This window comes from Pan paniscus, chromosome 20 (assembly GCF_029289425.2).
Source record: "Pan paniscus chromosome 20, NHGRI_mPanPan1-v2.0_pri, whole genome shotgun sequence".
NCBI lineage: Eukaryota > Metazoa > Chordata > Mammalia > Primates > Hominidae > Pan > Pan paniscus.
In genome coordinates, this window is record NC_073269.2 from 16,026,132 (window position 1) to 16,052,264 (window position 26,133).

Below are 26,133 nucleotides of genomic sequence, written 5' to 3' on the forward strand. Positions count from 1 at the left end.
ACAGGCGTGAGCCACCTCGTCCTGGTGAGGGTTTTTTTTTTTCCCCAACCCTCTGTGGTGGATACTGAAAGACCATATTAGGATAACTGTACAGTATAGAGAAGGCAGTGGCAAGTTTTCTCTGTCATATACCAGAGTGGGCTTGGGCACGGTGGCACACTCCTGTAGTCTCAGCTAATCAGGAGGCTGAGGAAGGAGGATCGCTTGAGCCCAGGAGTTGGAGACTGTAGTGAGCTGTGATCACACCACCACACTTCAATCTGGGCAACAGAGCAAGAGACCCTATCTCTAAAAAAAAGTAAGTATTTCGGACACTGTGGGCCATACGGTGTCTGGTGCAGTTTCTCAACATGGCTGTTGGGTGAACACAACCACGCACAGCACGCAAACCAATACACGTGGCTGTGGGCCCAGAAAATGTTATTTATGGACACAAAAATTGGAATTTCATATAACTGTTTTGTGTCATGAAAATGATTTCCTTTTTTATTTTTATTTTTCTTCTCAAGTATTTAAATATGTAAAAGCCATTTTTAGGCCTGGCAGGATGGTTCACGGCTGTAATCCCAGCACTTTGGGAGGTCAAAGCGGGAGGATCACGAGGTCAGGAGATTGAGACCATCCTGGCCAACACGGTGAAACCCCGTCTCTACTAAAAATACAAAAAATTAGCCAGGTGTGGTGGCGCGCGTCTGTAGTCCCAGCTGCTCAGGAGGCTGAGGCAGGAGAATCGCTTGAATGCAGGAGGCGGAGGTTGTAGTGAGCCGAGGTTGCACCACTGCACTCCAGCCTGAGCGACAGAGTGAGAGTCCGTCTCAAACAAAAAAACGTTTGCCCATGCTGGTCTTGAACTCCTGGGCTCAAGCTATCTGCCTGCCTTGGTCTCCCAAAGTTCTGGGATTACAGGCATGAGCTACAGCGCCCGGACTTTTGTTGTTTTATATCTATATATCTATATATAACTTGTTTTATGTATATATATAACTTGTTTTATATATATACATAAACTGCAGTAAAAAACATATAACATAAAATTTACCTTCTCAAACCTTACTAAGCGCACAGTTCTGTGCCATTAGCAAATTCACACTGTTGTACAACATCACAACCACCATCTCCAGAACTCTTTTTTGTTGTTGTTGTTCTTTTTGAGACAGAGTCTCACTCGTCGCACGGGCTGGAGTGCAGTGGTGCGATCTCGGTTCACTGCAACCTCCACCTACCAGGTTCAAGCAATTCTCCTGCCTCAGCCCCCTCAGTAGCTGGGATTACAGGTGCCCGTCCTACCACGCCCAGCTAATTTTTGTATTTTCAGTAGAGACTGACTGGGTTTCATCATGTTGGCCAGGCTGGTCTCGAACTCCTGACTTCAAGTGATCCTCCCACCTCAGCCTCCCAAAGTGCTGGGAATACAGGCATGAGCCACTGCGCCCGGCCCCAGAACTCTTTTATCTTCCCAAACTGAAGCTCTGTCCCCATGAAACACTCACTCTCCATCCCCTCCCCAACTCCTGGCACCCACCATTCTACTTTCTGTCCCTATGAATGTGATGGCTCTAGGGACCTCCTCTGAGTGGAATCAGACAGCATTTTCCTTTTTTGACTGGCTTATTTCACTGAGCCAAGTGCGGTGGCACACGCCTGTAATCCCAAAACTTTGGGAGACCGAGGCGGGCGCATCACCTGAGGTCAGGAGTTCGAGACCAGCCCGGCCAACATGGTGAAACCCCATCTCTAGTAAAAATACAAAAAATTAGCCTGTCATGGTCGTGGGCGCCTGTAATCCCAGCTACCCAGCAGGCTGAGGCAGGAGAATTGCTTGAACCCAGGAGGCGGAGGTTGCAGTGAGCCGAGATTGTGCCATTGCACTCCAGCCTGGGCAACAAGAGTGAAACTCCGTCTGTCCTAAAAATACAAAAAAATTAGCTGGGCATGGTGGCGCATGCCTGTAGTCCCAGCTACTTAGGAGGCTGAGGCAGGAGAATCACTTGAACCCGGGAGGTGGAGGTTGTAGTGAGCCGAGGTTGTAGTGAGCCAAGGCTGGCGGCGAAGGGATGGGTGGGGGCCCGAGAGTGACCAGTCTGCATCCCCTGGCCCTGCGCAGGGACCAACGAATGCTTGGACAACAACGGCGGCTGTTCCCACGTCTGCAACGACCTTAAGATCGGCTACGAGTGCCTGTGCCCCGACGGCTTCCAGCTGGTGGCCCAGCGAAGATGCGAAGGTGATTCCCGGGTGGGACTGAGCCCTGGGCCCCCTCTGCGCTTCCTGACATGGCAACCAAACCCCTCATGCCTCAGTTTCCCCATCTGTTAAGCGGGCTTGAAAGCAGTTAGGAGGGTTTCATGAGATTCCACCTGCATGGAAAACTATCATTGGCTGGCCAGAGTTTCTTGCCTCTGGGGATTAGTAATTAAGAAATTTCAGGCCGGGTGCGTAATCCCTGTAATCCCAACACCCTGGGACGCCGAGGCAGGCAGATCACCTGAGGTCGAGAGTTCCAGACCAGCCTGACCAACATGGAGAAACCCCGTCTCTACTAAAAATACAAAATTAGCCGGGCTTGGTGGTGCATGCCTGTAATCCCAGCTACTCAGGAGGCTGAGGCAGGAGAATCACTTGAACTTGGGAGGTGGAGGTTGTGGTGAGCCAAGATCGTGCCATTGCACTCCAGCCTGGGCAACAAGAGTGAAACTCCGTCCAAAAGAAAAAGAAAAGAAAAGAAAAAAAAAAAGAAATTTCAGCTGACACAGCTTCACACTCTTGGTTGGGTTCCCGTGGTGAATGATGAGGTCAGGTGATGACTGGGGATGACACCTGGCTGTTTCCTTGATTACATCTCCCGAGAGGCTGGGCTGTCTCCTGGCTGCCTTCGAAGGTGTGGGTTTTGGCCTGGGCCCCATCGCTCCGTCTCTAGCCACTGAGGAAGAGCCTCCCCACCAAGCCTCTTTCTCTCTCTTCCAGATATCGATGAGTGTCAGGATCCCGACACCTGCAGCCAGCTCTGCGTGAACCTGGAGGGTGGCTACAAGTGCCAGTGTGAGGAAGGCTTCCAGCTGGACCCCCACACGAAGGCCTGCAAGGCTGTGGGTGAGCACGGGAAGGCGGCGGGTGGGGGCGGCCTCACCCCTTGCAGGCAGCAGTGGTGGGGAGTTTCATCCTCTGAACTTTGCACAGACTCATATCCCCTGACCGGGAGGCTGTTTGCTCTTGAGGGCTCTGGCAGGGGAGTCTGCTGCCCTGTTAGGACTTGGGCTTGCCAGGGGGATGCCTGCATATGTCCTAGTTTTTGGGAATATCCAGTTAACGGAACCCTCAGCCCTACTGGTGGAACAGGAACTGGCTTTCCTTTCAGGGACAACCTGGGGAGTGACTTCAAGGGGTTAAGGAAAAAAAATTAGCTGGGCATGGTGCCACACACCTGTGGTCCCAGCTACTCAGAAGGCTGAGGCGGGAGGATTGCTTGAGGGCAGGAGGATTGGTTGATCCTCCCACCTCAGCCTCCGGAGTAGCCAGGACCTCAGGTGCATGCCACTATGCCTGGCTAATTTTCTTTTTTCTTTTTTTTTTTTTTTTTCGAGACGGAGTCTCGCTCTGTTGCCCAGGCTGGAGTGCAGTGGCAGGATCTCGGCTCACTGCAAGCTCTGCCTCCTGGGTTCACGCCATTCTCCTGCCTCAGCCTCCCGAGTAGCTGGGACTACAGGAGCCCGCCACTGCACCAGGCCAATTTTTTTGTATTTTTAGTAGAGACGGGGTTTCACTGTGTTAGCCAGGATGGTCTCGATCTCCTGACTTCGTGATCCGCCCGCCTCGGCCTTCCAAAGTGCTCGGATTACAGGCGTGAGCCACTGCACCCGGCCGCTAATTTTCATATTTTTAGTAAAAACAGGGTTTCACCATATTGGCCAGGCTAGTCTTGAACTCCTGAACCCAAGTGATCCTCCTGCCTTGGCCTCCCAAAGTGCTGGGATTACAGACACCACACCTGGCTATTATTATTTTTTAGAGACAGGGTTTTGCTCTGTCTTCCAGCCTGTAGTGCAGTGCAGCCTCCATCATAGCTCGCTGCAGCCTTGACCTCCTGGGTTCACGTGATCGTCCCGCCTCAGCCTCTGGAGTAGCTGGGAGTACTGGCATGTGCCACCATGCCTGGTTAATTTTTTTTTTTTTTTTTTGAGACAGAGTCTCATTCTGTCACCCAGGCTGGAGTGTGGTGGTGCGATCTTGGCTTACTGAAACCTCCACCTCCCAGGTTCAAGCAATTCTCCTGCCTCACCCTTCTGAGTAGCTGGGATTACAGGTTCCTGCTACCAAACCTGGCTAGTTTTTGTACGTTTAGTAGAGATGGGGTTTCACCATGTTGGTGAGGCTGGTCTCAAACTCCTGACATAAACTGATTCTCCCGCCTCAGCCTCCCAAAGTGCTGGGATTACAGGCTTGAGCCACCGCGCCTGGCCTTTTTTTTTTTTTTTTTTGTGGCAATAAGGTCTCATTGTCTTGCCCAGGCTAGCCTTATGCTCCTAGTCTCAAGTGATCCTCCTCCCTCAGCCTCCCAAAGTGCTGGGATTACAGGCGGGCGCCACTGTGCCTGTTCCCATTGGGAGGTCTTTTCCACCCTCTTTTTCTGGGTGCCTCCTCTGGCTCAGCTGCACCCTGCAGGGTGACACAAGGGGATGGGGAGGCACTCTTGGTTCCACCGACGGGTCCCCTCTGACCCCCTGACCTCGCTCCCCGGGTCCCCAGGCTCCATCGCCTACCTCTTCTTCACCAACCGGCACGAGGTCAGGAAGATGACGCTGGACCGGAGCGAGTACACCAGCCTCATCCCCAACCTGAGGAACGTGGTCGCTCTGGACACGGAGGTGGCCAGCAATAGAATCTACTGGTCTGACCTGTCCCAGAGAATGATCTGCAGGTGAGCGTCGCCCCTGCCTGCAGCCTTGGCCCGCAGGTGAGATGAGGGCTCCTGGCGCTGATGCCCTTCTCTCCTCCTGCCTCAGCACCCAGCTTGACAGAGCCCATGGCGTCTCTTCCTACGACACCGTCATCAGCAGGGACATCCAGGCCCCCGACGGGCTGGCTGTGGACTGGATCCACAGCAACATCTACTGGACCGACTCTGTCCTGGGCACTGTCTCCGTTGCGGATACCAAGGGTGTGAAGAGGAAAACGTTATTCAGGGAGAACGGCTCCAAGCCAAGGGCCATTGTGGTGGATCCTGTTCATGGGTGCGTATCCACGACACTGAGGGTTGCAGAGGGAATGGAGGGAGCAGGAAGGGGCTTCAGGAACTGGTTAGTGGGCTGGGTTTGGTGGCTTAAAGCACCTGTAATCCCAGCACTTTGGGAGGCCAAGGCGGGTGGATCATCAAGACCAGCCTGACCAACATGGTGAAACCTCGTCTCTACTAAAAATACAAAAATTAGCCGGGTGTGGTGGCAAGCACCTGTAATCCCAGCTGCTCAGGAGGCTGAGGCAGGAGAATCACTTGAACCCAGGAGGTGGAGGTTGCAGTGAGCCAAGACAGCCCCAGTGCACTCCAGCCTGGGTGACAGAGCGAGACTCCGTCTCAAAAAAAAAAAAAAAAAAAAAAACTAGTTAGTGGCTAGACACCAGGATGGTATCTTCCAAGCCCGTGGCTGACTCAGCAGCTCCTGGGTCAAGACACTCTGACCTGTGTCCCCTGGCAGGAAGCATCGCCCCTGCCGCCTGCCCGGTGTACTCTGTACCTGTCAGGCGACATCTGCTACCTAAGCACATGAGAGGTGGCATTTCACAGTTTCAGTGTGGTGCTGACAACCTGGGATGCACACTGTCCTTGCAGCTACAATCAGGAGGTGAATGTTGGGTTTCCGGCAGAGAACACTGGAGAAGGCACACTTGGTGTCTGGAAGGGAAAAGCAGGGAAGAGAGCATCATTCAGATGGAACAGAACCTGCCTGCGGGTGAAGGTGGGCCCGCTATGGCCAGCGTCCCTTTTTATTTTTATTTATTTATTTATTTATTTATTTGAGATGGAGTCTCGCTCTGTCGCCCAGACTGGAGTGCAGTGGCGTCATCACGGTTCACTGCAAGCTCCGCCTCTTGGGTTCACATCATTCTCCTTCCTCAGCCTCCCGAGTAGCTGGGACTACAGGCACCCGCCACCACGCCCGGCTAATTTTTTGCATTTTTAGTAGAGACGGAGTTTCACCGTGTTAGCCAGGATGGTCTCAGTCTCCTGACCCTGTGATCCATCCGCCTCGGCCTCCCTAAGTGCTGGGATTACAAGCGTGAGCCACCGCGCCTTGCCCCCTTTTTATTTTTTATTTTTTGAGACAGAGTCTCGCTCTGTCGCCCAGGCTAGATTGCAGTGGCGTGATCTCGGCTCACTGCAGCCTCTGCCTCCCAGGTTCAAGTGATTCTCCTGCCTCAGCCTCCCAACTAATTGGGATTACAAGCATGCACCACCAGGCCTGACTAATTTTGTGTATTTTTAGTAGAGACTGGGTTTCACCATGTTGGCTAGGCTGGTCTCGAACTCTTAGCCTCAAGTAATCTGCCTGCCTCAGCCTCCCAAAGAGCGGGGATTACAGGCATGAGCCACTGTGCCCAACCCAACCCTGGATCTCTTTTAAACAAGACAATGCTCGCTGTTGCCACAGAACAATGGGTGGGGTACATGTGGCCCAGTGTGTTTGGCCACATAACTGCCAGGCCAGAGGGAAAGAGACTCCCAGACTGTCTCCACTCAGATAGAAATGTGTGTGTTGTGTGTGTGTGTTCTGGTCTCATATTTGTTTGTTTTAGACAGGGTGTCGCTCTGTCACTGAGGCTGGAGTGCAGTGGCGCAATCAGAGTTCACTGCAGCCTCAAACTCTTGGGCTCAGTTGATTCTCCCACTTCAGCCTCCCAAGTAGCTGGAACTACAGGTGCACACCACTGTGCCCAGCTAATTTATTTTATTTTTAGTAGAGATGAGGTCTCACTATGTTGCCCAGGCTGGTCTTGACCTCCTAGCCTCAAGCAATCCTCCTGCCTTGGTCTCCCAAAGTGCTGGGATTACATGCGCGAGCCATCGCGCGTGGCTTGTGTTCTTGTGTTTCTTCCTTTTTCTTTTGAGATGGCGTCTCAGTCTGCCACCCAGGCTGGAGTGCAGTGGTGTGATCATAGCTCACTGTAGCCTCAACTTCCTGGGCTCAAGCAATCCTCTGATTTCAGCCTCTCGGGCCTGACCAGCATGGTGAAACCCCGTCTCTACTAAAAATACAAAAATGTAGCCAGGCGTGGTGGTGGGCGCCTGTAATCCCAGCTACTCCAGAGGCTGAGGCAGGAGAATCGCTTGAGCCTGGAAGGTGGAGGTTGCAGCGAGCCGAGATCGTGCCACTGCACTCCAGCCTGGGCGACAGAGACAGACTCTGTCTCAAAAAAAAACAAAACAAAAACAAAAAAACCCAAACAAACCACATTTGGAGTTTGGGGTTCCCAGCAGGACTATTTCCCAAGCCTGAGCCTGGCTGTTTCTTCCAGAATTCATTGCACACATTGGCTGGGATCCTCTCCCGCCCTCCAGCCTCACAGCTATTCTCTGTCCTCCCACCAGCTTCATGTACTGGACTGACTGGGGAACTCCCGCCAAGATCAAGAAAGGGGGCCTGAACGGTGTGGACATCTACTCGCTGGTGACTGAAAACATTCAGTGGCCCAATGGCATCACCCTAGGTATGGTCGCAGGACAGCCGTCCCAGCCAGGGCCGGGCACAGGCTGGAGGACAGACGGGGCTTGCCAGGTGGCTCTGGGACAAGCCCAAGCTGCTCCCTGAAGGTTTCCCTCTTTCTTTTCTTTGTTTTTTCTTTTTTTGAGATGAGGTCTTAGTCTGTCACCCAGGCTGGAGTGCACTGGTGCAATCGTAGCTCACTGCAGCCTCCACCTCCCAGGCTCAAGTGATCCTCCTGCCTCACCCTCCTGAGTAGCTGAGATTACAGACACGTGCCACCACGGCAGACTAATTTTATTTTATTTTTGGGAAGAGACAAAGTCTTGTTATGTTGGCCTGGCTGGTCTCAAACTCCAGGGTGCAAGCGATCCTCCCGCCTCAGCCTTCCAAACTGCTGGGATTACAGGCGTGGGCCACCGTACCCAGCCTCCTTGAAGTTTTTCTGACCTGCAACTCCCCTACCTGCCCATTGGAGAGGGTGTCACAGGGGAGGGGTTCAGGCTCACATGTGGTTGGAGCTGCCTCTCCAGGTGCTTCTCTGCCAGGTCCCTGGCGGGGGGTCTTCCTGCCCGGAGCAGCGTGGCCAGGCCCTCAGGCCCCTCTGGGACTGGCATCAGCACGTGACCTCTCCTTATCCACTTGTGTGTCTAGATCTCCTCAGTGGCCGCCTCTACTGGGTTGACTCCAAACTTCACTCCATCTCAAGCATCGATGTCAACGGGGGCAACCGGAAGACCGTCTTGGAGGATGAAAAGAGGCTGGCCCACCCCTTCTCCTTGGCCGTCTTTGAGGTGTGGCTTACGTACGAGATGCAAGCACTTAGGTGGCGGATAGACACAGACTGTAGATCACTCAAGCCGAGATGAACGCAGAAAACTGGTTGTGACTAGGAGGAGGTCTTAGACCTGAGTTATTTCTATTTTCTTCTTTCTTTTTTTTTTTTTGAGACAGAGTTTTGCTCTTGTTTCCCAGGCTGGAGTGCAATGGCATGATCTCGGCTCACCGCAACCTCCACCTCCCAGGTTCAAGCGATTCTCCTGTCTCAGGCTCCCCAGTAGCTGGGATTACAGGCATGCACCACCACCATGCCCGGCTAATTTTGTATTTTTAGTAGAGACGGAGTTTCTCCATGTTGGTCATGCTGGTCTTGAACTCCCGACCTCCGGTGATCTGCCTGCCTCGGCCTCCCAAAGTGCTGGGATTACAGACTTGAGCCACCGTGCCCAGCTATTTCTGTTTTCTTTCCTTCTTCTTCTTCTTTTTTTTTTTTAAGAGACAGGATCTCACTCTGTCCCCAGGCAGGAGTGCAGTGCTGTGATCATAGCTCACTGCAGCCTCAACCTCCTGGGCTCAAGTGATCCTCCCACCTCAGCCTCCCAAGTAGCTGGAACTACAGGTGCACACCACCATGCCCAGCTCATTTTTGTTTTTTTTTTTTTTTTTGAGACAGTCTCGTTCTGTCACCCCGGCTGGAGTGCAGTGGTACAATCTTGGCTCACTGCAACCTCTGCCTCCCAGGTTCAAGCGATTCTCCTGCCTCAGCCTCCTGAGTAGTTGAGATTACAGGCATGTGTGCCATCATACCTGGCTGATTTTTGTATTTTTTTTTTAGAGATGGGGTCTCAGTATGTTGACCAGGCTTGTCTTGAACTCCCGGCCTCAAGTGATCCTCCCACTTCAGTCTCCCAAAGTGCTGGGATTACAGGCATGAGCCACTGCGGCCGATTTGTTTTCTTTTTTTTTTGTTTTTTCGAGACGGAATTTCACCTTTGTTGCCCAGGATGGAGTGCAATGGCACGATATCGCCTCACCACAACCTCTGCCTCCTGGGTTCAAACGATTTTCCTGCCTCAGCCTCCTTAGTAGCTGGGATTACAAGCATGTGCCACCACGCCTGGCTGATTTTGTATTTTTAGTAGAGATGGGGTTTCTCCATTGTTGGCCAGGCTGGTCTCGAACTCCTGACCTCAGGTCATTCGCCCACCTCTGCCTCCCAAAGTGCTGGGATTACAGGCGTGAGCCACCGTGCCCGGCGGTTTGTATTCTTTTTATTGAGAGTCGTGAAAGGCAGTGATCCTCTGTCACATGTGATCTTGGCTCTCGGGACATTTGGCAATTTCTAGAGATTTTTTGGTTGTCACAAGTCAATGGGGAAGACTGTTGGCATTTAGTGGGTAGAGGCTGGTGACGCTGCTGAACACCCAGAACAGGGAAGTAGCAGGCCCTAGATAGAGCCATCGTGGGGAAACCCTGCTCTAAGGAAATGGCGCTATTTTATAACCCCACGTTCCTGGCATGATTACCAACAGCCAAAAGTGGAGTCCCCCCAAGTGTGTTCGTCCATTTGCATTGCAGTAAAGGAATAGCTGAGGCCGGGTAGTTTATAAAGAAAAGAGATTTAAACTGGGTATGGCAGTTTATGCCTATAATCCCAGAACTTTGGGAGGCTGAGGCAGGAGGATCGCTTGAGTCCAGGAGTGTGAGACCGAGACCAGCCTGGCCAACATGACGAAACTCTGTCTCTACAAAAAATACAAAAAGTAGGCCAGGCGCGGTGGTTCACGCCTGTAATCCCAGCACTTTGGGAGGCCGAGGCGGGCGGATCATGAGGTCAGGAGATCGAGACCATCCTGGCTAACATGGTGAAACCCCGTCTCTACTAAAAATACAAAAACAAAATTAGCCGGGCGTGGTGGCAGGCACCTGTAGTCCCAGCTACTTGGGAGGCTGAGGCGGGAGAATGGCGTGAACCCGGGAGGTGGAGCTTGCAGTGAGCCGAGATCGCGCCACTGCACTCCAGCCTGGGTGACAGAGTTGAGACTCTGTCTCAAAAAAAACAAAACAAAACAAAAAAATACAAAAAGTAGCCAGGTGTGGTGGCAGGCACCTGTAATCCTGGGTTCTCGAGACCGAGGCATGAGAATTGCCTGACCCCAGGAGGTGGAGGCTGCAGTGAGCCAAGATCATGCCACTGCACTCCAGCCTGGGCGACAGAGTGGGACTCTGTCTCAAAAAACAACAACAAAAAAAGTTCTGGAAATGGATGGTGGTGATGGTGATACTTCCACAACAGCGTGAATCTGCTTAAGGCCACCGAACTGTGCACTCACAAATAGTCGAGATGGTACATTTTATGTTATGTGTATTTCACCACAATTAAAAACTAGTTGTGGGCCAGGTGTGGTGGTTCATGCCTGTAATCCCAGCACTTTGGGAGGTCAGAGGGAGGTGGATCATGAGGTCAGCAGTTCGAGACCAGCCAGGCCAACATGGTGAAACCCCATCTCTACTAAAAATACAAAAATTAGCCAGGCGTGGTGGCACATGCCTGTAGTCCCAGCTACTTGAGAGGCTGAAGCAGGAGAATCGCTTGAACCTGGGAGGCTAAGATTGCAGTGAGCCGAGATCGTGCCACTGCACTCCAGCCTGGACGACAGAGTGAGACTTCGTCTAAAAAAAAAATCAAAAAAAAAATTAGCTGTGGGTCAGGCACGGTGGCTCACGCCTGTAATCCCAGCACTTTGGGAGACCGAGGTAGGTGGATGGCCTGAGGTCAGGAGTTTGAATCCAGCCTGGCCAACATGGTGAAAGCCCGTCTCTACTAAAAATACAAAAAATTAGTCAGGTATGTTGGCACACACCTGTAATCCCAGCTACTCGGGAGGCTGAAGCAAGAGAATCGTTTGAACCCAGGAGGTGGACGTTGCAGTGAGCCAAGATTGGGCCACTGTACTCCAGCCTGGGCAACAAGAGTGCAACTCTGTCTGAAACAAACAAACAAACAAACAAACAGACAAAAAAACTAGTTGTGGAGAGAGGGTGGCCTGTGTCTCATCCCAGTGTTTAACGGGATTTGTCATCTTCCTTGCTGCCTGTTTAGGACAAAGTATTTTGGACAGATATCATCAACGAAGCCATTTTCAGTGCCAACCGCCTCACAGGTTCCGATGTCAACTTGTTGGCTGAAAACCTACTGTCCCCAGAGGATATGGTCCTCTTCCACAACCTCACCCAGCCAAGAGGTAAGGGTGGGTCAGCCCCACCCCCCCAACCTTGAAACCGCCTTGTGGAAACTCTGGAATGTTCTGGAAATTTCTGGAATCTTCTGGTATAGCTGATGATCTCATTCCTGCCCTGACTCCGCTTCTTCTGCCCCAGGAGTGAACTGGTGTGAGAGGACCACCCTGAGCAACGGCGGCTGCCAGTATCTGTGCCTCCCTGCCCCGCAGATCAACCCCCACTCGCCCAAGTTTACCTGCGCCTGCCCGGACGGCATGCTGCTGGCCAGGGACATGAGAAGCTGCCTCACAGGTGTGGCACACGCCTTGTTTCTGCGTCCTGTGTCCTCCAACTGCCCCCTCCTGAGCCTCTCTCTGCTCATTTGTCAAATGGGTACCTCAAGGTCGTTGTAAGGACTCATGAGTCGGGATAACCATACTTTTCTTGGAAGGACACATCAGCACCGGGCTTGACATTTACCCAGTTCCCCTTTGATGCCTGGTTTCCTCTTTCCCGGCCCCCTGAAGAGGTGATCTGATTTCTGACAGGAGCCCTGAGGGAGGAACTGGTCCCCTTTGTTGACTTTTCTTTTTCTTTATTTTTTTCTTTTGAGATTTGCTGTCACCCAGGCTGGAATGCGGTGGTGCCATCTTGGCTCACTGCTACCTCTCCCACTGGGTTCAAGCAATTCTCTTGCCTCAGCCTCCCAAGTAGCTGGGATTACAAGCATGCGCCACCATGCCTGGCTAAGTTTTGTATTTTTAGTACAGACAGGGTTTCTCCATGGTGGCCAGGCTGGTCTTGAACTCCTGACCTCAGGTGATCCTCCCACCTCTGCCTCCCGAAGTGCTACGATTACAGGCATGAGCCACTGCGCCCATCCCCCTTTGTTGACTTTTCTCATCCTCTGAGAAAGTCTCAGTTGAGGCCAGCACCTCCCTCAAGTGAATTGAATCTCCCTTTTGAACAACAACAAATAGCAATATGACCCAGACGTGGTGGCTCACACCTGTGGTCCCAGCTACTCGGGAGGCTGAGGTGTGAGGATTGCTTGAGCCCAGGAGGTCAAGGCTACAGAGAGCTATAATCACACCACTTCACTCCAGCCTGGGGGACAAAGTGAAACCCTGTCTGAAAAAAACAAAAAAAGAAAAAGGAAAAAGAAACAATATGATCACAAAGTAGATATTCATAGTGTTTATTTTCAGTACTCTTTTTTTTTTTTTTTTTTGAGACGGAGTCTTGCTCTGTCGCCCAGGCTGGAGTGCAGTGCCATGATCTCAGTTCACTGCAAGCTCCACATCCCAGGCTCACACCATTCTCCAGCCTCAGCCTCCCAAGTAGCTGAGACTACAGGGGCCCACCACCAAACTCGGCTAATTTTTTTGTATTTTTAGTAGAGACGGGGTTTCACCATGTTAGCCAGGCTGGTCTTGAACTCCTAACCTCAGGCGATTCACCTGCCTCGGCCTCCCAAAGTGCTGGGATTAAAGGTATGAGCCACCTCGCCCGGCCTGAGCCACCTCACCCGGCCTAAAGCCACTGTGCCTGGCCTGATTTTGGACTTTTTAAAAATTTTATTAATAATTATTTTTGGGTTTCTTTTTTTTGAGACAGGGTCTTACTCTGTCATCCAGGCCATCCTGTCTGTCTGTCATCCCAGTGATGGGATCATACCTTGCTGCAGCCTCTACCTCCTGGGCTCAAGCGATCCTCCCCACTCAGCCTCCTGAGTAGCTGGGAGTACAGGCGTGCACCACCACACCTGGATAATTTTTTTTTTTTTTTTTTTGTATATAGAGATGGGATTTTGCCATGTTGACCAGGCTAGTCTTAAACTCCTGGACTCACTCAAGAAACCCTCCTGCCTTGGCCTCCCAAGGTCATGTGAGACTTTCGTCATTAGGCACACACCTATGAGAAGGGCCTGCAGGCACGTGGCACTCAGAAGACGTTTATTTATTCTTTCAGAGGCTGAGGCTGCAGTGGCCACCCAGGAGACATCCACCGTCAGGCTAAAGGTCAGCTCCACAGCCGTAAGGACACAGCACACAACCACCCGGCCTGTTCCCGACACCTCCCGGCTGCCTGGGGCCACCCCTGGGCTCACCACGGTGGAGACAGTGACAACATCTCACCAAGGTAAAGACTGGGCCCTCCCTAGGCCCCTCTTCACCCAGAGACGGGTCCCTTCAGTGGCCACGAACATTTTGGTCACGAGATGGAGTCCAGGTGTCGTCCTCACTCCCTTGCTGACCTTCTCTCACTTGGGCCGTGTGTCTCTGGGCCCTCAGTTTCCCTATCTGTAAAGTGGGTCTAATAACAGTTCTTGCCCTCTTTGCAAGGATTAAATGGGCCAAATCATATGAGGGGCCAGGTCCTTCAGGCTCCTGGTTCCCAAAGTCAGCCACGCACCGTCTGGGTCCCAAAATTTTATCAAGGCACATTCGTTGCCTCAGCTTCAGGCATCTGCCCAAAAAGGCCAGGACTAAGGCAAGGAGAGGGAGGGATTCCTCAGTACTCAGCTTTTCACAGAGGCTCCAAAAGGCTAAGGAATCCAGTAACGTTTTAACACAATTTTACAATTTTTTTTTTTTTGAGACGGAGTTTTGCTCTTGTTGCCCAGGCTGGAGTGCAGTGGCACGATCTAGGCTCACCACAACCTCTGGGTCCTGGGTTCAAGCGATTCTCCTGCCTCAGCCTCCCGAGTAGCTGGGATTACAGGCATGTGCCACCACGCTCGGCTAATTTTGTATTTTTAGTACAGAAGGGGCTTCTCTGTTGGTCAGGCTGGTTGTGAACTCCCAACCTCAGGTGAGCCACCCGCCTGAGCCTCCCAAAGTGCTGGGATTACAGGTGTGAGCCACCACGCCTGGCCTTTTTTTTTGAGACAGAGTCTCGCTCTTACCCATGCTGTACTGCAGTGACGCAGTCTGGGCTCACTGTAACCTCCGCTTCCCAGGTTCAAGTGATTCTTCTGCCTCAGCCTCCCATGTAGAGTAGCTGGGATTACAGGCACCCGCCACCATGCCTGACTAATTCTTGCATTTTTAGTAGAGATGGGGTTTCACAGTGTTGGCCAGGCTGGTCTCAATCTTCTGACCTCAAGTCATCTGCCTGCCTTGGCCCTGCCAAAGTGCTGGGATTATAGATGTGAGCCACCGCGCCTGGCCTACAGTTTATTCTTTGGTGGCTCACACCTGTAATCTCAGCACTTTGGGAGGCCAAGGTGGGAGAATGGCTTGAGCCCAGGAGTTCAAGTCCAGCCTGGGCAACATAGCAAGACCCTATCTCTACTACAAAATAAATAATAAATAAACTAATTTTTTTTCTTTTAAAACCCAACTATTCAACATGGCAATGCAATATATTAAAAAAAATTTTTTTTCTTTGAAACAGAGTCTCTCACTGTCACCCGGGCTGGAGTGCAGTGTCGCCATCTTGGCTCACTGCAACCTCCGCCTCCCAGGTCCAAGTGATTCTCCTGCTTCAGCCTCCCGAGTAGCTGGGATTACAGGCACCCACCACCATACCCAGCTAATATTTTTGTATTTTTAGTAGAGATGGGGTTTCACTATGTTGGGCAGGCTGGTCTGGAACTCCTGACCTCGTGATCTGCCCGAGGATCGGTGGCCTCCCAAAGTGCTGGGGATTGCAGGCGTGAGCCACCGTGCCCAGCCAAAACTTTTTTATTTTTATTTTTTTGGGACATGGTCTCACTGTGTACCCCAGACTGGAGTGATAGAGTGCCGTCATGGCTCACTGCAGCCTCAACCTCCCTGGGCTCAGGTGATCTTCCTGCTTCAGTCTCCCAGGTAGCTGGGACTATAGGAATGAGCCACCACACCCAGCTAATTTTTGAATTTTTTTGTAGAGACAGGGTTTCACCTTGTGGCCCAGACTTGTCTCTAACTCCAGGGCTCAAGCGATCTGCCCACTTTGGCCTCCCAAAGTGCTGAGATTAATGCAATTTAAAAAATTTTTTGGCCAGGCCTGGTGGCTCATGCCTGTATTTGCAACACCTTGGGAGGCAAAGGTGGGCAGATCACTTGAGGTCAGGAGTTCGAGACTAGCCTGGCCAACATGGTGAAACCCCCTGTCTACTAAAAAAATACAAAAATTACCTGGGCATAGTGGTGGGTGCCTGTAATCCCAGCTACTTGGGATGCTCAGGGTGGAGAATTGCTTGAACCTGGGAGGCAGAAGTTGCAGTGAGCCAAGATCATGCCACTGGACTCCAGCCTGAGTGACAGAGCAAAACTCTGTCTCCAAAAAATTGTTTTTTTTTTTTTTTTTCAAATCATCACACTACAGCCAAGGCCTGGCCACTTACTTTTGTAAATAAAGTTTTATTGGAGCCAGTGGACCAGTGAGGCCGAATCTTGCAGGTGTAAGATCACAGCCTATCCTTGAAAATTTTGATATTTTGTTCATTGGGTGGTTTTTCATTAATTTAAATTTTAAAAAATAACATATTAAAGGCTGGTGTGGAGGTGCACGCCTGCAGTCCTAGCTACTCCTAGAGGCTGAGGCGGGAGACTTGCTTGAGCCCAAGAGTTGAAGTCCAGCCTGGGCAACATAGCGAGACCCCCATCTCTAAAAATAAAAATAATGCATTAGAATATTATTGGATTCCTGGGCAGGGCACAGTGGCTCACACCTGTAATCCCAGCACTTTGGGAGGCTGAGGTGGGTGGATCACCTGAGGTCAGGAGTTTGAGACCAGCCTGGCCAACATGGTGAAACCCCGTCTCTACTAAAAATACAAAAATTAGCCAGGCGTGGTGGCGGGTGCCTGTAATCCCAGCTACTCGGGAGGCTGAAGCACGAGAATCGCTTGAATCCAGGAGGCGGAGGTTGCAGTGAGCTGAGATTGCGCCATTGCACTCCAGCCTGGAGGACAAGAGTGAAACTCCATTCCCCTCCGCAAAGAAAAGGAATTATTATCAGATTCCTAAGCTTTTTGGCTCCCCCTTTAGTTTGGGGGCTGGGGTGGTGAGTGTCTGACCTGGCCTCGCTGTCCTCCCTGGATGTGATGAGACCCAGGCGTGGGTCAGGATGTCATTCGTTTGTCCACCAGAGGGCGCCCAAACTGCTTTGAGCTGCTGGGAAATGGTGCTCCTAGACTTTTAGCAAACAAACAAACAAAAAAATGGCACATCGGCAAATTTCAGACCATTCTTTTTTTTTTTTTTTTTTTTTTCCCAGAGTAGCTGAAACCTTTGTTCAGTTACAAGCAGGATAAAATGGAAACTGCCTGGGAGAGGCTGAGAAACCTTCTTGCTTGGGGGAGGTGGGGCACTGCTAGAATTAATCGCTTCACAGACCGGCCCATCCAGGACTCCTCAAATTTGGCAAAGAAGCCATTCATTCATTCATTCATTTATGTAGAGACGAGGGGGATCTGGCTATATTGCCTAGACTGCTCTCAAATTCCTGGCCTCAAGTGATCCTCCTGCCTTGGTCTACTAATGTGCTGCGATTACAGGCATGAGCCACCGTGCCTGGCTCTAGTGGACTTGAAATGTTGCCTTGCCCAGGGCCCTTATGTTGAATGGCCCAGGTCCACTTGTATGGTTCTGTACCAAGGTTAACCCCATCCCATAATGCCTGGGACAGTTGATGCAGGACAATCAGCTTCTGTGCCATTCAACCTCAGGACTGAGCATGCTGGGCATTGTGGGGTCCGAAGGTGGCTCCCCTGTCCCCTTCAAAATACCCTCTTTTTCTTTTTTCTTTTTTTTTTTTTTTTTTTGAGACGAAGTCTTGCTCTGTTGCCCCAGCTAGAGTGCAGTGGTGCGATCTCAGCTCCCCGCAACCTCTGCTTCCCGGGTTCAGGCGATTCTCCTGCCTCAGCCTCCTGAGTAGCTGGGATTACAGGTGCCCACCGCCACGCCTGGCTAATTTTTGTATTTTTAGTAGAGACAGGGTTTCACCGTGTTGGCCAGGCTGGTCTTGAACTCCTGACCTCAGGCAACCTGCCCACCTCAGCCTCCCAAAGTGCTGGGATTACAGGTTTGAGCCACTGGGCCTGGCCTTTTTTTTTTTTTTTTTTGAGAGGGAGTCTCACTCTGTTGCCCAGGCTGGAGTGCAATGGCGCGATCTTGACTCACTGCAACTCCATTTCCCGGGTTCAAGTGATTCTCCTCCCTCAGCCTCCCAAGTAGCTGGGATTACAGGTGCATGCCACCACGGCCAGCTAATTTTGTATTTTTAGTAGAGACAGGGTTTCACTATGTTGATCCTGCTGGTCTCGAACTCCTGACCTTAGGTGATCTGCCCGCCTTAGCCTCCCAAAGTGTTGGGATTACAGGTATGAGCCACCGCGCCCAGACCAAAATATGCTCATTTTAATAAAATGCAGAAGTAGGTTGACAAGAATTTCACCTGCGACCTTGTGAACCACCTAGAATAAAAGCCTCTGCAGCCCTCCCCTAAAGACTCATCAATGTGAGGCTCAAGAACCTTCTTAGGCTGGGCTCGGTGGCTCATTTCTGTAATCCCCGCACTTTGGAAGGCTGAGGCAGGAGGATCTCTTGGGGCCAGGAGTTCAAGACAAGCCTGGGCAACATAGCCAGACCTCTGTTTCTATCCCCCCCAAAAAGAACCTTCTTAAACCGGAATTGAGTCCCACAACCTCGATAACTCACAAATAAGCCCGTGTGGCCTCTCGCAGACTTGGGAAGTTCTCCAAGTGTCCAGGGAGATGTGCCGGGCGCTTTCCTGCCGTGACCACCGTCCTCTGCCTGCTCCATTTCTTGGTGGCCTTCCTTTAGACCTGGGCCTCACTCTTGCTTCTCTCCTGCAGCTCTGGGCGACGTTGCTGGCAGAGGAAATGAGAAGAAGCCCAGTAGCGTGAGGGCTCTGTCCATCATCCTCCCCATCGGTAAGCGCGGGCCGGTCCCCCAGCGTCCCCCAGGTCACAGCCTCCTGCAATGTGACCTCGTGCCTGGCTGGTTGGGCCTGTTCACCTTTTCTCCTGGATGGGGAACAGCCCCACTGGTGTCCTTTATCACCCCCACGGCCTCTCCCGGCTTGGGGCTGCCAGTGACAAGATCAGACAGCTAAGGGGTCAGATGCAGGATGTGGAGCTGGGTCATGTGCTGTGGAATAGCCTCGCCGAGATTTGAGTGCCTTCTGGGGAACTGGTTCCCTTGCAGGGGGCTGTGTGGAGAGGCGCGCTCTCCCTGCCTCACCCATGCTCATCCTAACTCGGTTACCATCACATCTCTTTTTTCTTTTTTTCTTAAATTTTAAGAAAAAAGAAATTTAATTTTTTTGAGAGATGGAGTCTTGCTCTGTCACCCAGGCTGGAGTGCAGTGGCGCCATCATGCCTCGCTGCAGCCTCAATGTCTGGGCTCAAGCGATCCTCCCACCTCAGCCTCCTGAGTAGCTGGTGCAAGCCACTGTACCCCACTTCCTATTTCTTAAAAAGTCACAGCCCTGTGTGTGGCTAATCCTGGACAGAAACCTAGAAGAAGTCAGCTACTTCTGGGGCGTGGCTCACCCAGTGGGCTTCAGGTTAGATATTTCTTATACTTATGAGGCTGGGTGCGGTGGCTTATGCCTGTAATCCCAGCACTTTGGGAGGCTGAGGTGGGTGGATTGCTTGGGCTCAGGAGTTCGAGACCAACCTGGGCAACATGGCGAAACCCTGTGTCTAGAAAAGGTACAGAAATTAGCTGGGCAGGTGGCACGTGCCTGTGGTACCAGCTACTTGAGGGCCTGAGGCAGGAGGATCGCTTGAACCTGGGAGGTCGAGGTTGCAGTGAACTGAGATCATGTCACTGCACTCCAGCCTGGTGACACAGCAAGACCCCGTCTCAAAAAAAAAAAAAAGAAAGAAAAAAATTCTTATGCATGGATTTGCCTCTTTTCTGTTTGTTTGTTTTGAGATGGAGTCTCGCTCTGTCGCCCAGCCTGGAGTACAGTGGCTCAACCTCAGCTCACTGCAACCTCTGCCTCCCGGGTTCAAGCAATTCTCCTGCCTCAGCCTCCTGAGTAGCTGGGACTACAGGCGCCCGCCACCATGCCCAGCTAATTTTTGTATTTTTAGTAGAGACTGACTGGGTTTCATCATGTTGGCCAGGCTGGTCTCGATCTCTTGACCTCATGATCCGCCCGCCTCAGCCTCCCAAAGTGCTGGGATTACAGGCATGAGCCACCGGGCCCAGGCCGCAAGGCGATCTCTAAACAAACATAAAAGACCAGGAGTCCAGGTTATGGTACGTTGCCCGTATTTTCACTCCAGCCACGGAGCTGGGTCTCTGGTCTCGGGGGCAGCTGTGTGACAGAGCGTGCCTCTCCCTACAGTGCTCCTCGTCTTCCTCTGCCTGGGGGCCTTCCTCCTGTGGAAGAACTGGCGGCTTAAGAACATCAACAGCATCAACTTTGACAACCCCGTCTATCAGAAGACCACAGAGGATGAGGTCCACATTTGCCGCAACCAGGACGGCTACAGCTACCCCTCGGTGAGTGACCCTCTCTAGAAGGCCAGAGCCCATGGCGGCCCCTTCCCAGCTGGAGGCATATGATCCTCAAGGGACCAGGCCGAGGCTTCCCCAGCCCTCCAGATCGAGGACAGCATTAGGTGAATGCTTCTGTGCGCTCATTCAGAATGTCAGCGGACAATGGCCTTGGTGGTGTAGAGGAATGTTGGATAAGCAAATAGAGAGCTCCATCAGATGGTGACGGGGCAAAGAAAGTCAAAAGGAGTTCAGAGGCCGGGCACGGTGGCTCATGCCTGTAATCCCAGGACTTTGGGAGGCCGAGGCTGGCGGATCACCTGAAGTCAGGAGTTTGAGACCAGCTTGGCCATCATGACAAAACCCCGTCTCTATTAAAAATACAAAAAATTAGCCGGGCGTGGTAGCAGGCGCCTGTAATCCCAGCTACTCGGGAGGCCGAGGTAGAAAAATCGCTTGAACCTAGGAGGCAGAGGTTGCAGTGAGCCGAGATCGCGCCACTGCATTCCAGCCCGGGAGGCAAGAGCAAAACTCCATCTCAAAAAAAAAAAAGGAGTTCAGAGGCCCGGCATGGTGGTTCACACATGTGATCCCAGAACTTGGGGAGGTTGAGGCAGGAGAATCACCTGAGCTCAGAGTTCAAGACCAACCCGGGCAGCACAGCAAGACCCCATCTCTGCAAAAAATAAAAATTTAGCCCAGTGTGGTGATGCGCACCTAGTTCCAGCTACTAGGGAGCCTAAAGCAGGAGGATTGCTTGAGGCTAAGGTAGGAGATCGAGACTGCAGTGAGTTGTGATTGAGCCACTGCACTCCAGCCTGGGTGACAGAGCAAGCCCTTGTCTCTTAAAAAAGAAAAAAAACATTCAAAGAAGGGTTTCCAGAGGGCCAGGAGGGAGGAAGGGAGAGGAGGTGTTTTATTTTTTTGCTTTCATTTTTTATTTTGAGACAGAGTCTCTCTCTGTCACCCAGGTTGGAGTGCAGTGCTGTGATCTTGGCTCACTACAACTTCTGCCTCCTGGGTTCAAGCAATTCTTATGCCTCAGCCTCAGCCTCCTGAGTAGCTGGGATTACAACACTATGCCCAGGTCATTTTTGTATTTTTAGTAGAGACGAGGTTTCGCCATGTTGCCCAGACTGGTCTCGAACTCCTGACCTCAAGTGATCCACCTGCCTTGGCCTCCCCACGTGCTGGGATTGCAGGCGTGAGCCACTGCGCCGGCCTTGATCTTTAGACAAGGGGTTTAGGGTAGGTAGGCTTCTCTGAACCAGGAGAACAGCCTGTGCGAAGGCCTTGAGGCTGGACCGTGCCTGTTGGGTTTGAGGCCGTTGTAGCTGGAGCAAACAGAGAGAGGGGTAAAAAGGCAGGAGGTTACCAGGCAGGTTGTGCAGAGCCTTGTGGGCCACTGGGGAGGACTTTGGCTTTTGCCCTGAGAGCTGTGGGAAGTGACTGAATCAGGTACTCACCGTCTCCCTCTGGCGGCTCCTGGGGGAACATGCTTGGGGATCAGGCTGGGGGAGGCTGCCAGGCCCAGGAGGTGAGAAGTAGGTGGCCTCCAGCCGTGTTTCCTGAATGCTGGACTGATAGTTTCCGCTGTTTACCATTTGTTGGCAGAGACAGATGGTCAGTCTGGAGGATGACGTGGCGTGAACATCTGCCTGGAGTCCCGTCCCTGCCCAGAACCCTTCCTGAGACCTCGCCGGCCTTGTTTTATTCAAAGACAGAGAAGACCAAAGCATTGCCTGCCAGAGCTTTGTTTTATATATTTATTCATCTGGGAGGCAGAACAGGCTTCGGACAGTGCCCATGCAATGGCTTGGGTTGGGATTTTGGTTTCTTCCTTTCCTCATGAAGGATAAGAGAAACAGGCCCAGGGGGACCAGGATGACACCTCCATTTCTCTCCAGGAAGTTTTGAGTTTCTCTCCACCGTGACACAATCCTCAAACATGGAAGATGAAAGGGCAGGGGATGTCAGGCCCAGAGAAGCAAGTGGCTTTCAACACACAACAGCAGATGGCACCAACGGGACCCCCCAGCCCTGCCTCATCCACCAATCTCTAAGCCGAACCCCTAAACTCAGGAGTCAACGTGTTTACCTCTTCTATGCAAGCCTTGCTAGACAGCCAGGTTAGCCTTTGCCCTGTCACCCCTGAATCATGACCCACCCAGTGTCTTTCGAGGTGGGTTTGTACCTTCCTTAAGCCAGGAAAGGGATTCATGACGTCGGAAATGATCTGGCTGAATCCGTGGTGGCACCGAGACCAAACTCATTCACCAAATGATGCCACTTCCCAGAGGCAGAGCCTGAGTCACCGGTCACCCTTAATATTTATTAAGTGCCTGAGACACCCGGTTACCTTGGCCGTGAGGACACGTGGCCTGCACCCAGGTGTGGCTGTCAGGACGCCAGCCTGGTGCCCGTCCTCCCGACCCCTACCCACTTCCATTCCCGTGGTCTCCTTGCACTTTCTCAGTTCAGAGTTGTACATTGTGTACATTTGGCATTTGTGTTATTATTTTGCACTGTTTTCTGTCGTGTGTGTTGGGATGGGATCCCAGGCCAGGGAAAGCCCGTGTCAATGAATGCCAGGGACAGAGAGGGGCAGGTTGACCGGGACTTCAAAGCCGTGATCGTGAATATCGAGAACTGCCATTGTCGTCTTTATGTCTGCCCACCTAGTGCTTCCACTTCTATGCAAATGCCTCCAAGCCATTCACTTCCCCGATCTTGTCGTTGATGGGTATGCGTTTAAAACATGCACGGTGAGGCCGGGCGCAGTGGCTCACGCCTGTAATCCCAGCACTTTGGGAGGCCGAGGCGGGCGGATCACCTGAGGTCAGGAGTTTGAGACCAGCCTGGCCAACATGGTGAAACTCTGTCTTTACTAAAAATACAAAAGTTAGCCGGGTGTGGTGGCATGCGCCTGTAATCCCAGCTACTCGGGAGGCTGAGGCAGGAGAATCGCTTGAACCCAGGAGGCAGAGGTTGCAGTGAGCTGAGATCATGCTATTGAGCTCCAGCCTGGGTGACAAGAGCGAAACTCATCTCAAAAAAAAAAAAAAAAAAAAACCATGCATGGTGCATCAGCAGCCCATGGCCTCTGGCCAGGCATGGCGAGGCTGACGTGGGAGGATGGTTTGAGCTCAGGCATTTGAGGCTGTCGTGAGCTATGATTATGCCACTGCTTTCCAGCCTGGGCAACATAGTAAGACCCCATCTCTTAAAAAATGAATTTGGCCAGACACAGGTGCCTCATGCCTGTAATCCCAGCACTTTGGGAGGCTGAGCTGGATCACTTGAGTTCAGGAGTTGGAGACCAGGCCTGAGCAACAAAGCGAGATCCCATCTCTACAAAAATCAAAAAGTTAAAAATCAGCTGGGTACGGTGGCACGTGCCTGTGATCCCAGCTATTTGGGAGGCTGAGGTAGGAGGATCGCCTGAGCCCAGGAGGTGGAGGTTGCAGTGAGCCATGATCGAGCCACTGCACTCCAGCCTGGGCAACAGATGAAGACCCTATTTCAGAAATACAACTATAAAAAAAAAAAATAAATCCTCCAGTCTGGATCGTTTGACGGGACTTCAGGTTCTTTCTGAAATTGCCGTGTTACTGTTGCACTGATGTCCGGAGAGACAGTGACAGCCTCCGTCAGACTCCCGCGTGAAGATGTCACAAGGGATTGGCGATTGTCCCCAGGGACAAAACACTGTGTCCCCCCCAGTGCAGGGAACCGTGATAAGCCTTTCTGGTTTCAGAGCACGTAAATGCGTCCCTGTACAGATAGTGGGGATTTTTTGTTATGTTTGCACTTTGTATATTGGTTGAAACTGTTATCACTTATATATATATATACACATATATATAAAATCTATTTATTTTTGCAAACCCTGGTTGCTGTATTTGTTCAGTGACTATTCTCGGGGCCCTGTGTAGGGGGTTATTGCCTCTGAAATGCCTCTTCTTTATGTACAAAGATTATTTGCACGAACTGGACTGTGTGCAACGCTTTTTGGGAGAATGATGTCCCCATTGTATGTATGAGTGGCTTCTGGGAGATGGGTGTCACTTTTTAAACCACTGTATAGAAGGTTTTTGTAGCCTGAATGTCTTACTGTGATCAATTAAATTTCTTAAATGAACCAATTTGTCTAAACTCGATGCACGTTCTTCTGTTCGCTCGCTTCTTTTTGTTTTCTTTTTTTTTTTCCTGAGATGGAGCCTGGCTCTGTCACCCCCTGGCTGGAGTGCAGTGGCATGATCTCAGCTTACTGCAAGCTCCACCTCCCAGGTTCAAGCAATTCTCCTGCCTCAGCCTCCCTAGTAGCTAGGATTACAGGTGAGTGCCACCACACCTGGCCAATTTTTTTTTTTTTTTTTTTTTGAGACAGAGTCTTACTCTGTCACCCAGGCTGGAGTGCAGTGGTGTGATCTCGGCTCACTGCAAGCTCCGCCTCCCAGGTTAATGCCATTCTCCTGTCTCAGCCTCCTGAGTAGCTGGGGCCACAGGCGCCCGCCACCACGCCCGGCTAATTTTTTTTTGTACTTTTAGTACAGATGGGGTTTCACCATGTTAGCCAGGATGGTCTCGATCTCCTGACCTCGTGATCCACCCGCTTCGGCCTCCCAAAGTGCTGAGATTACAGGCGTGAGCCACCGCGCATGGCCAACGCTAATTTTTTTGTTTTTTTAGATGGAGTCTTGCTCTGTTGCCCAGGCTGGAGTGCAGTGGCGTGATCTCTGCTCACTGCAACCTCTACCTCCCGGGTTTAAGCGATCTCCTGCCTAAGCCTCCAGAGTAACTGGGACTACAGGCACCCGCCACCACGCCCGGCTAATTTTTTGTATTTTTAGTAGAGACAGGGTTTCACCATGTTAGCCAGGATGGTCTTGATCTCCTGACCTTGTAATCCACCCGTCTCGGCCTCCCAAAGTGCTGGGATTAGAGGTGTGAGCCACCACGCCTGGCCTAGCCTGGCTAATTTTTGTATTTTTGGTAGAGATGGGGTTTCACCATGTTGGTCAGGCTGGTCTTGAACTTCTGACCTCAGGTAATCTGCCCGCCTCAGTCTCCCAAAGTGCTGAGATTACAGGTGTGAGCCACCGCGCCTGGCCTCGCTCCCTTCTGTCATCTGTTTGTGGATTGGACTCCCCAGGAGAAGGACCCAGAAGGGAAAGACTCCCAGAACTCCAGGCAAGATGCAATCTCCGTGGGCTGCCACAGTGCCTGGCAGGTGCTGTGATGGCTGAGCTGGTGATTGTGTTCTCTGCTGTCGCTACTCTGAGTTGGAGATTTTGTCAAGTCCCCTGCTCGTCCATTCATTCACTCGACAAATATTTGTTGAGTGCTAAGTGCGAACCACGCTCTGCCGTAGGCTTGTGGGACACTACAGGGGATATAAGAAATGAAAGCCGGGTTTGGTGGCTCACGCCTGTAATCCTAGCAGTTTGGGAGGCCGAGGCGGGCGGATCATGAGATCAGGAGATCGAGACCATCCTGGCTAACACAGTGAAACCCCATCTCTACTAAAAATACAAAAAATTAGCCAGGCGTGGTGGTGGGCGTCTGTAGTCCCAGCTGCTTGGGAGGCTAAGGCAGGAGAATAGCTTGAACCTGGGAGTTGGAGCTTGCAGTGAGCCGAGATCGCACCACTGCACTCTAGCCTGGGCAACATAGCAAGACTCCATCTACAAAAAAAAAAAAAAAGAAATGAAGGCTTGGTATGGTGGCTCATGCCTGTAATCCCAGCACTTTGGGAGGCCGAGGCAGGCGGATCATGAGCTCAGGAGATCGAGACCATCCTGGCCAACGTGGCGAAACCCAGTCTCTACTAAAAATACAAAAAATTAGCCAGGCATGGTGGCGGGCGCCTGTAGTCCTAGCTACTTGGGAGGCTGAGGCAGGAGAATGGCATGAACCCGGGAGGCAGAGCTTGCAGTGAGCTGAGATCGCGCCACTGCACTCCAGCCTG

At 51.8% G+C, this 26,133-nt stretch overlaps 1 protein-coding gene across 2 annotated transcripts in view; it reads left to right on the forward strand.

The window, feature by feature from the left end:
• The window catches only part of LDLR (low density lipoprotein receptor), a 43,507-nt gene extending 19,200 nt beyond the window's left edge, over nucleotides 1-24,307 (forward strand). For both annotated transcript variants that reach the window (XM_034944390.3, XM_034944391.3), the window contains 12 exons: nucleotides 2,105-2,224; nucleotides 2,965-3,090; nucleotides 4,744-4,915; nucleotides 5,001-5,228; nucleotides 7,583-7,701; nucleotides 8,349-8,488; nucleotides 11,578-11,719; nucleotides 11,856-12,008; nucleotides 13,668-13,838; nucleotides 18,505-18,582; nucleotides 20,011-20,168; nucleotides 21,777-24,307. In XM_034944390.3, coding sequence (XP_034800281.1) covers nucleotides 2,105-2,224; nucleotides 2,965-3,090; nucleotides 4,744-4,915; nucleotides 5,001-5,228; nucleotides 7,583-7,701; nucleotides 8,349-8,488; nucleotides 11,578-11,719; nucleotides 11,856-12,008; nucleotides 13,668-13,838; nucleotides 18,505-18,582; nucleotides 20,011-20,168; nucleotides 21,777-21,812 — 1,643 coding nt within the window. In that variant the 3' untranslated portion in view covers nucleotides 21,813-24,307. The remainder of the gene's footprint in view (nucleotides 1-2,104; nucleotides 2,225-2,964; nucleotides 3,091-4,743; nucleotides 4,916-5,000; nucleotides 5,229-7,582; nucleotides 7,702-8,348; nucleotides 8,489-11,577; nucleotides 11,720-11,855; nucleotides 12,009-13,667; nucleotides 13,839-18,504; nucleotides 18,583-20,010; nucleotides 20,169-21,776) is intronic.
• The last annotated feature ends 1,826 nt before the right edge of the window (nucleotides 24,308-26,133 follow it).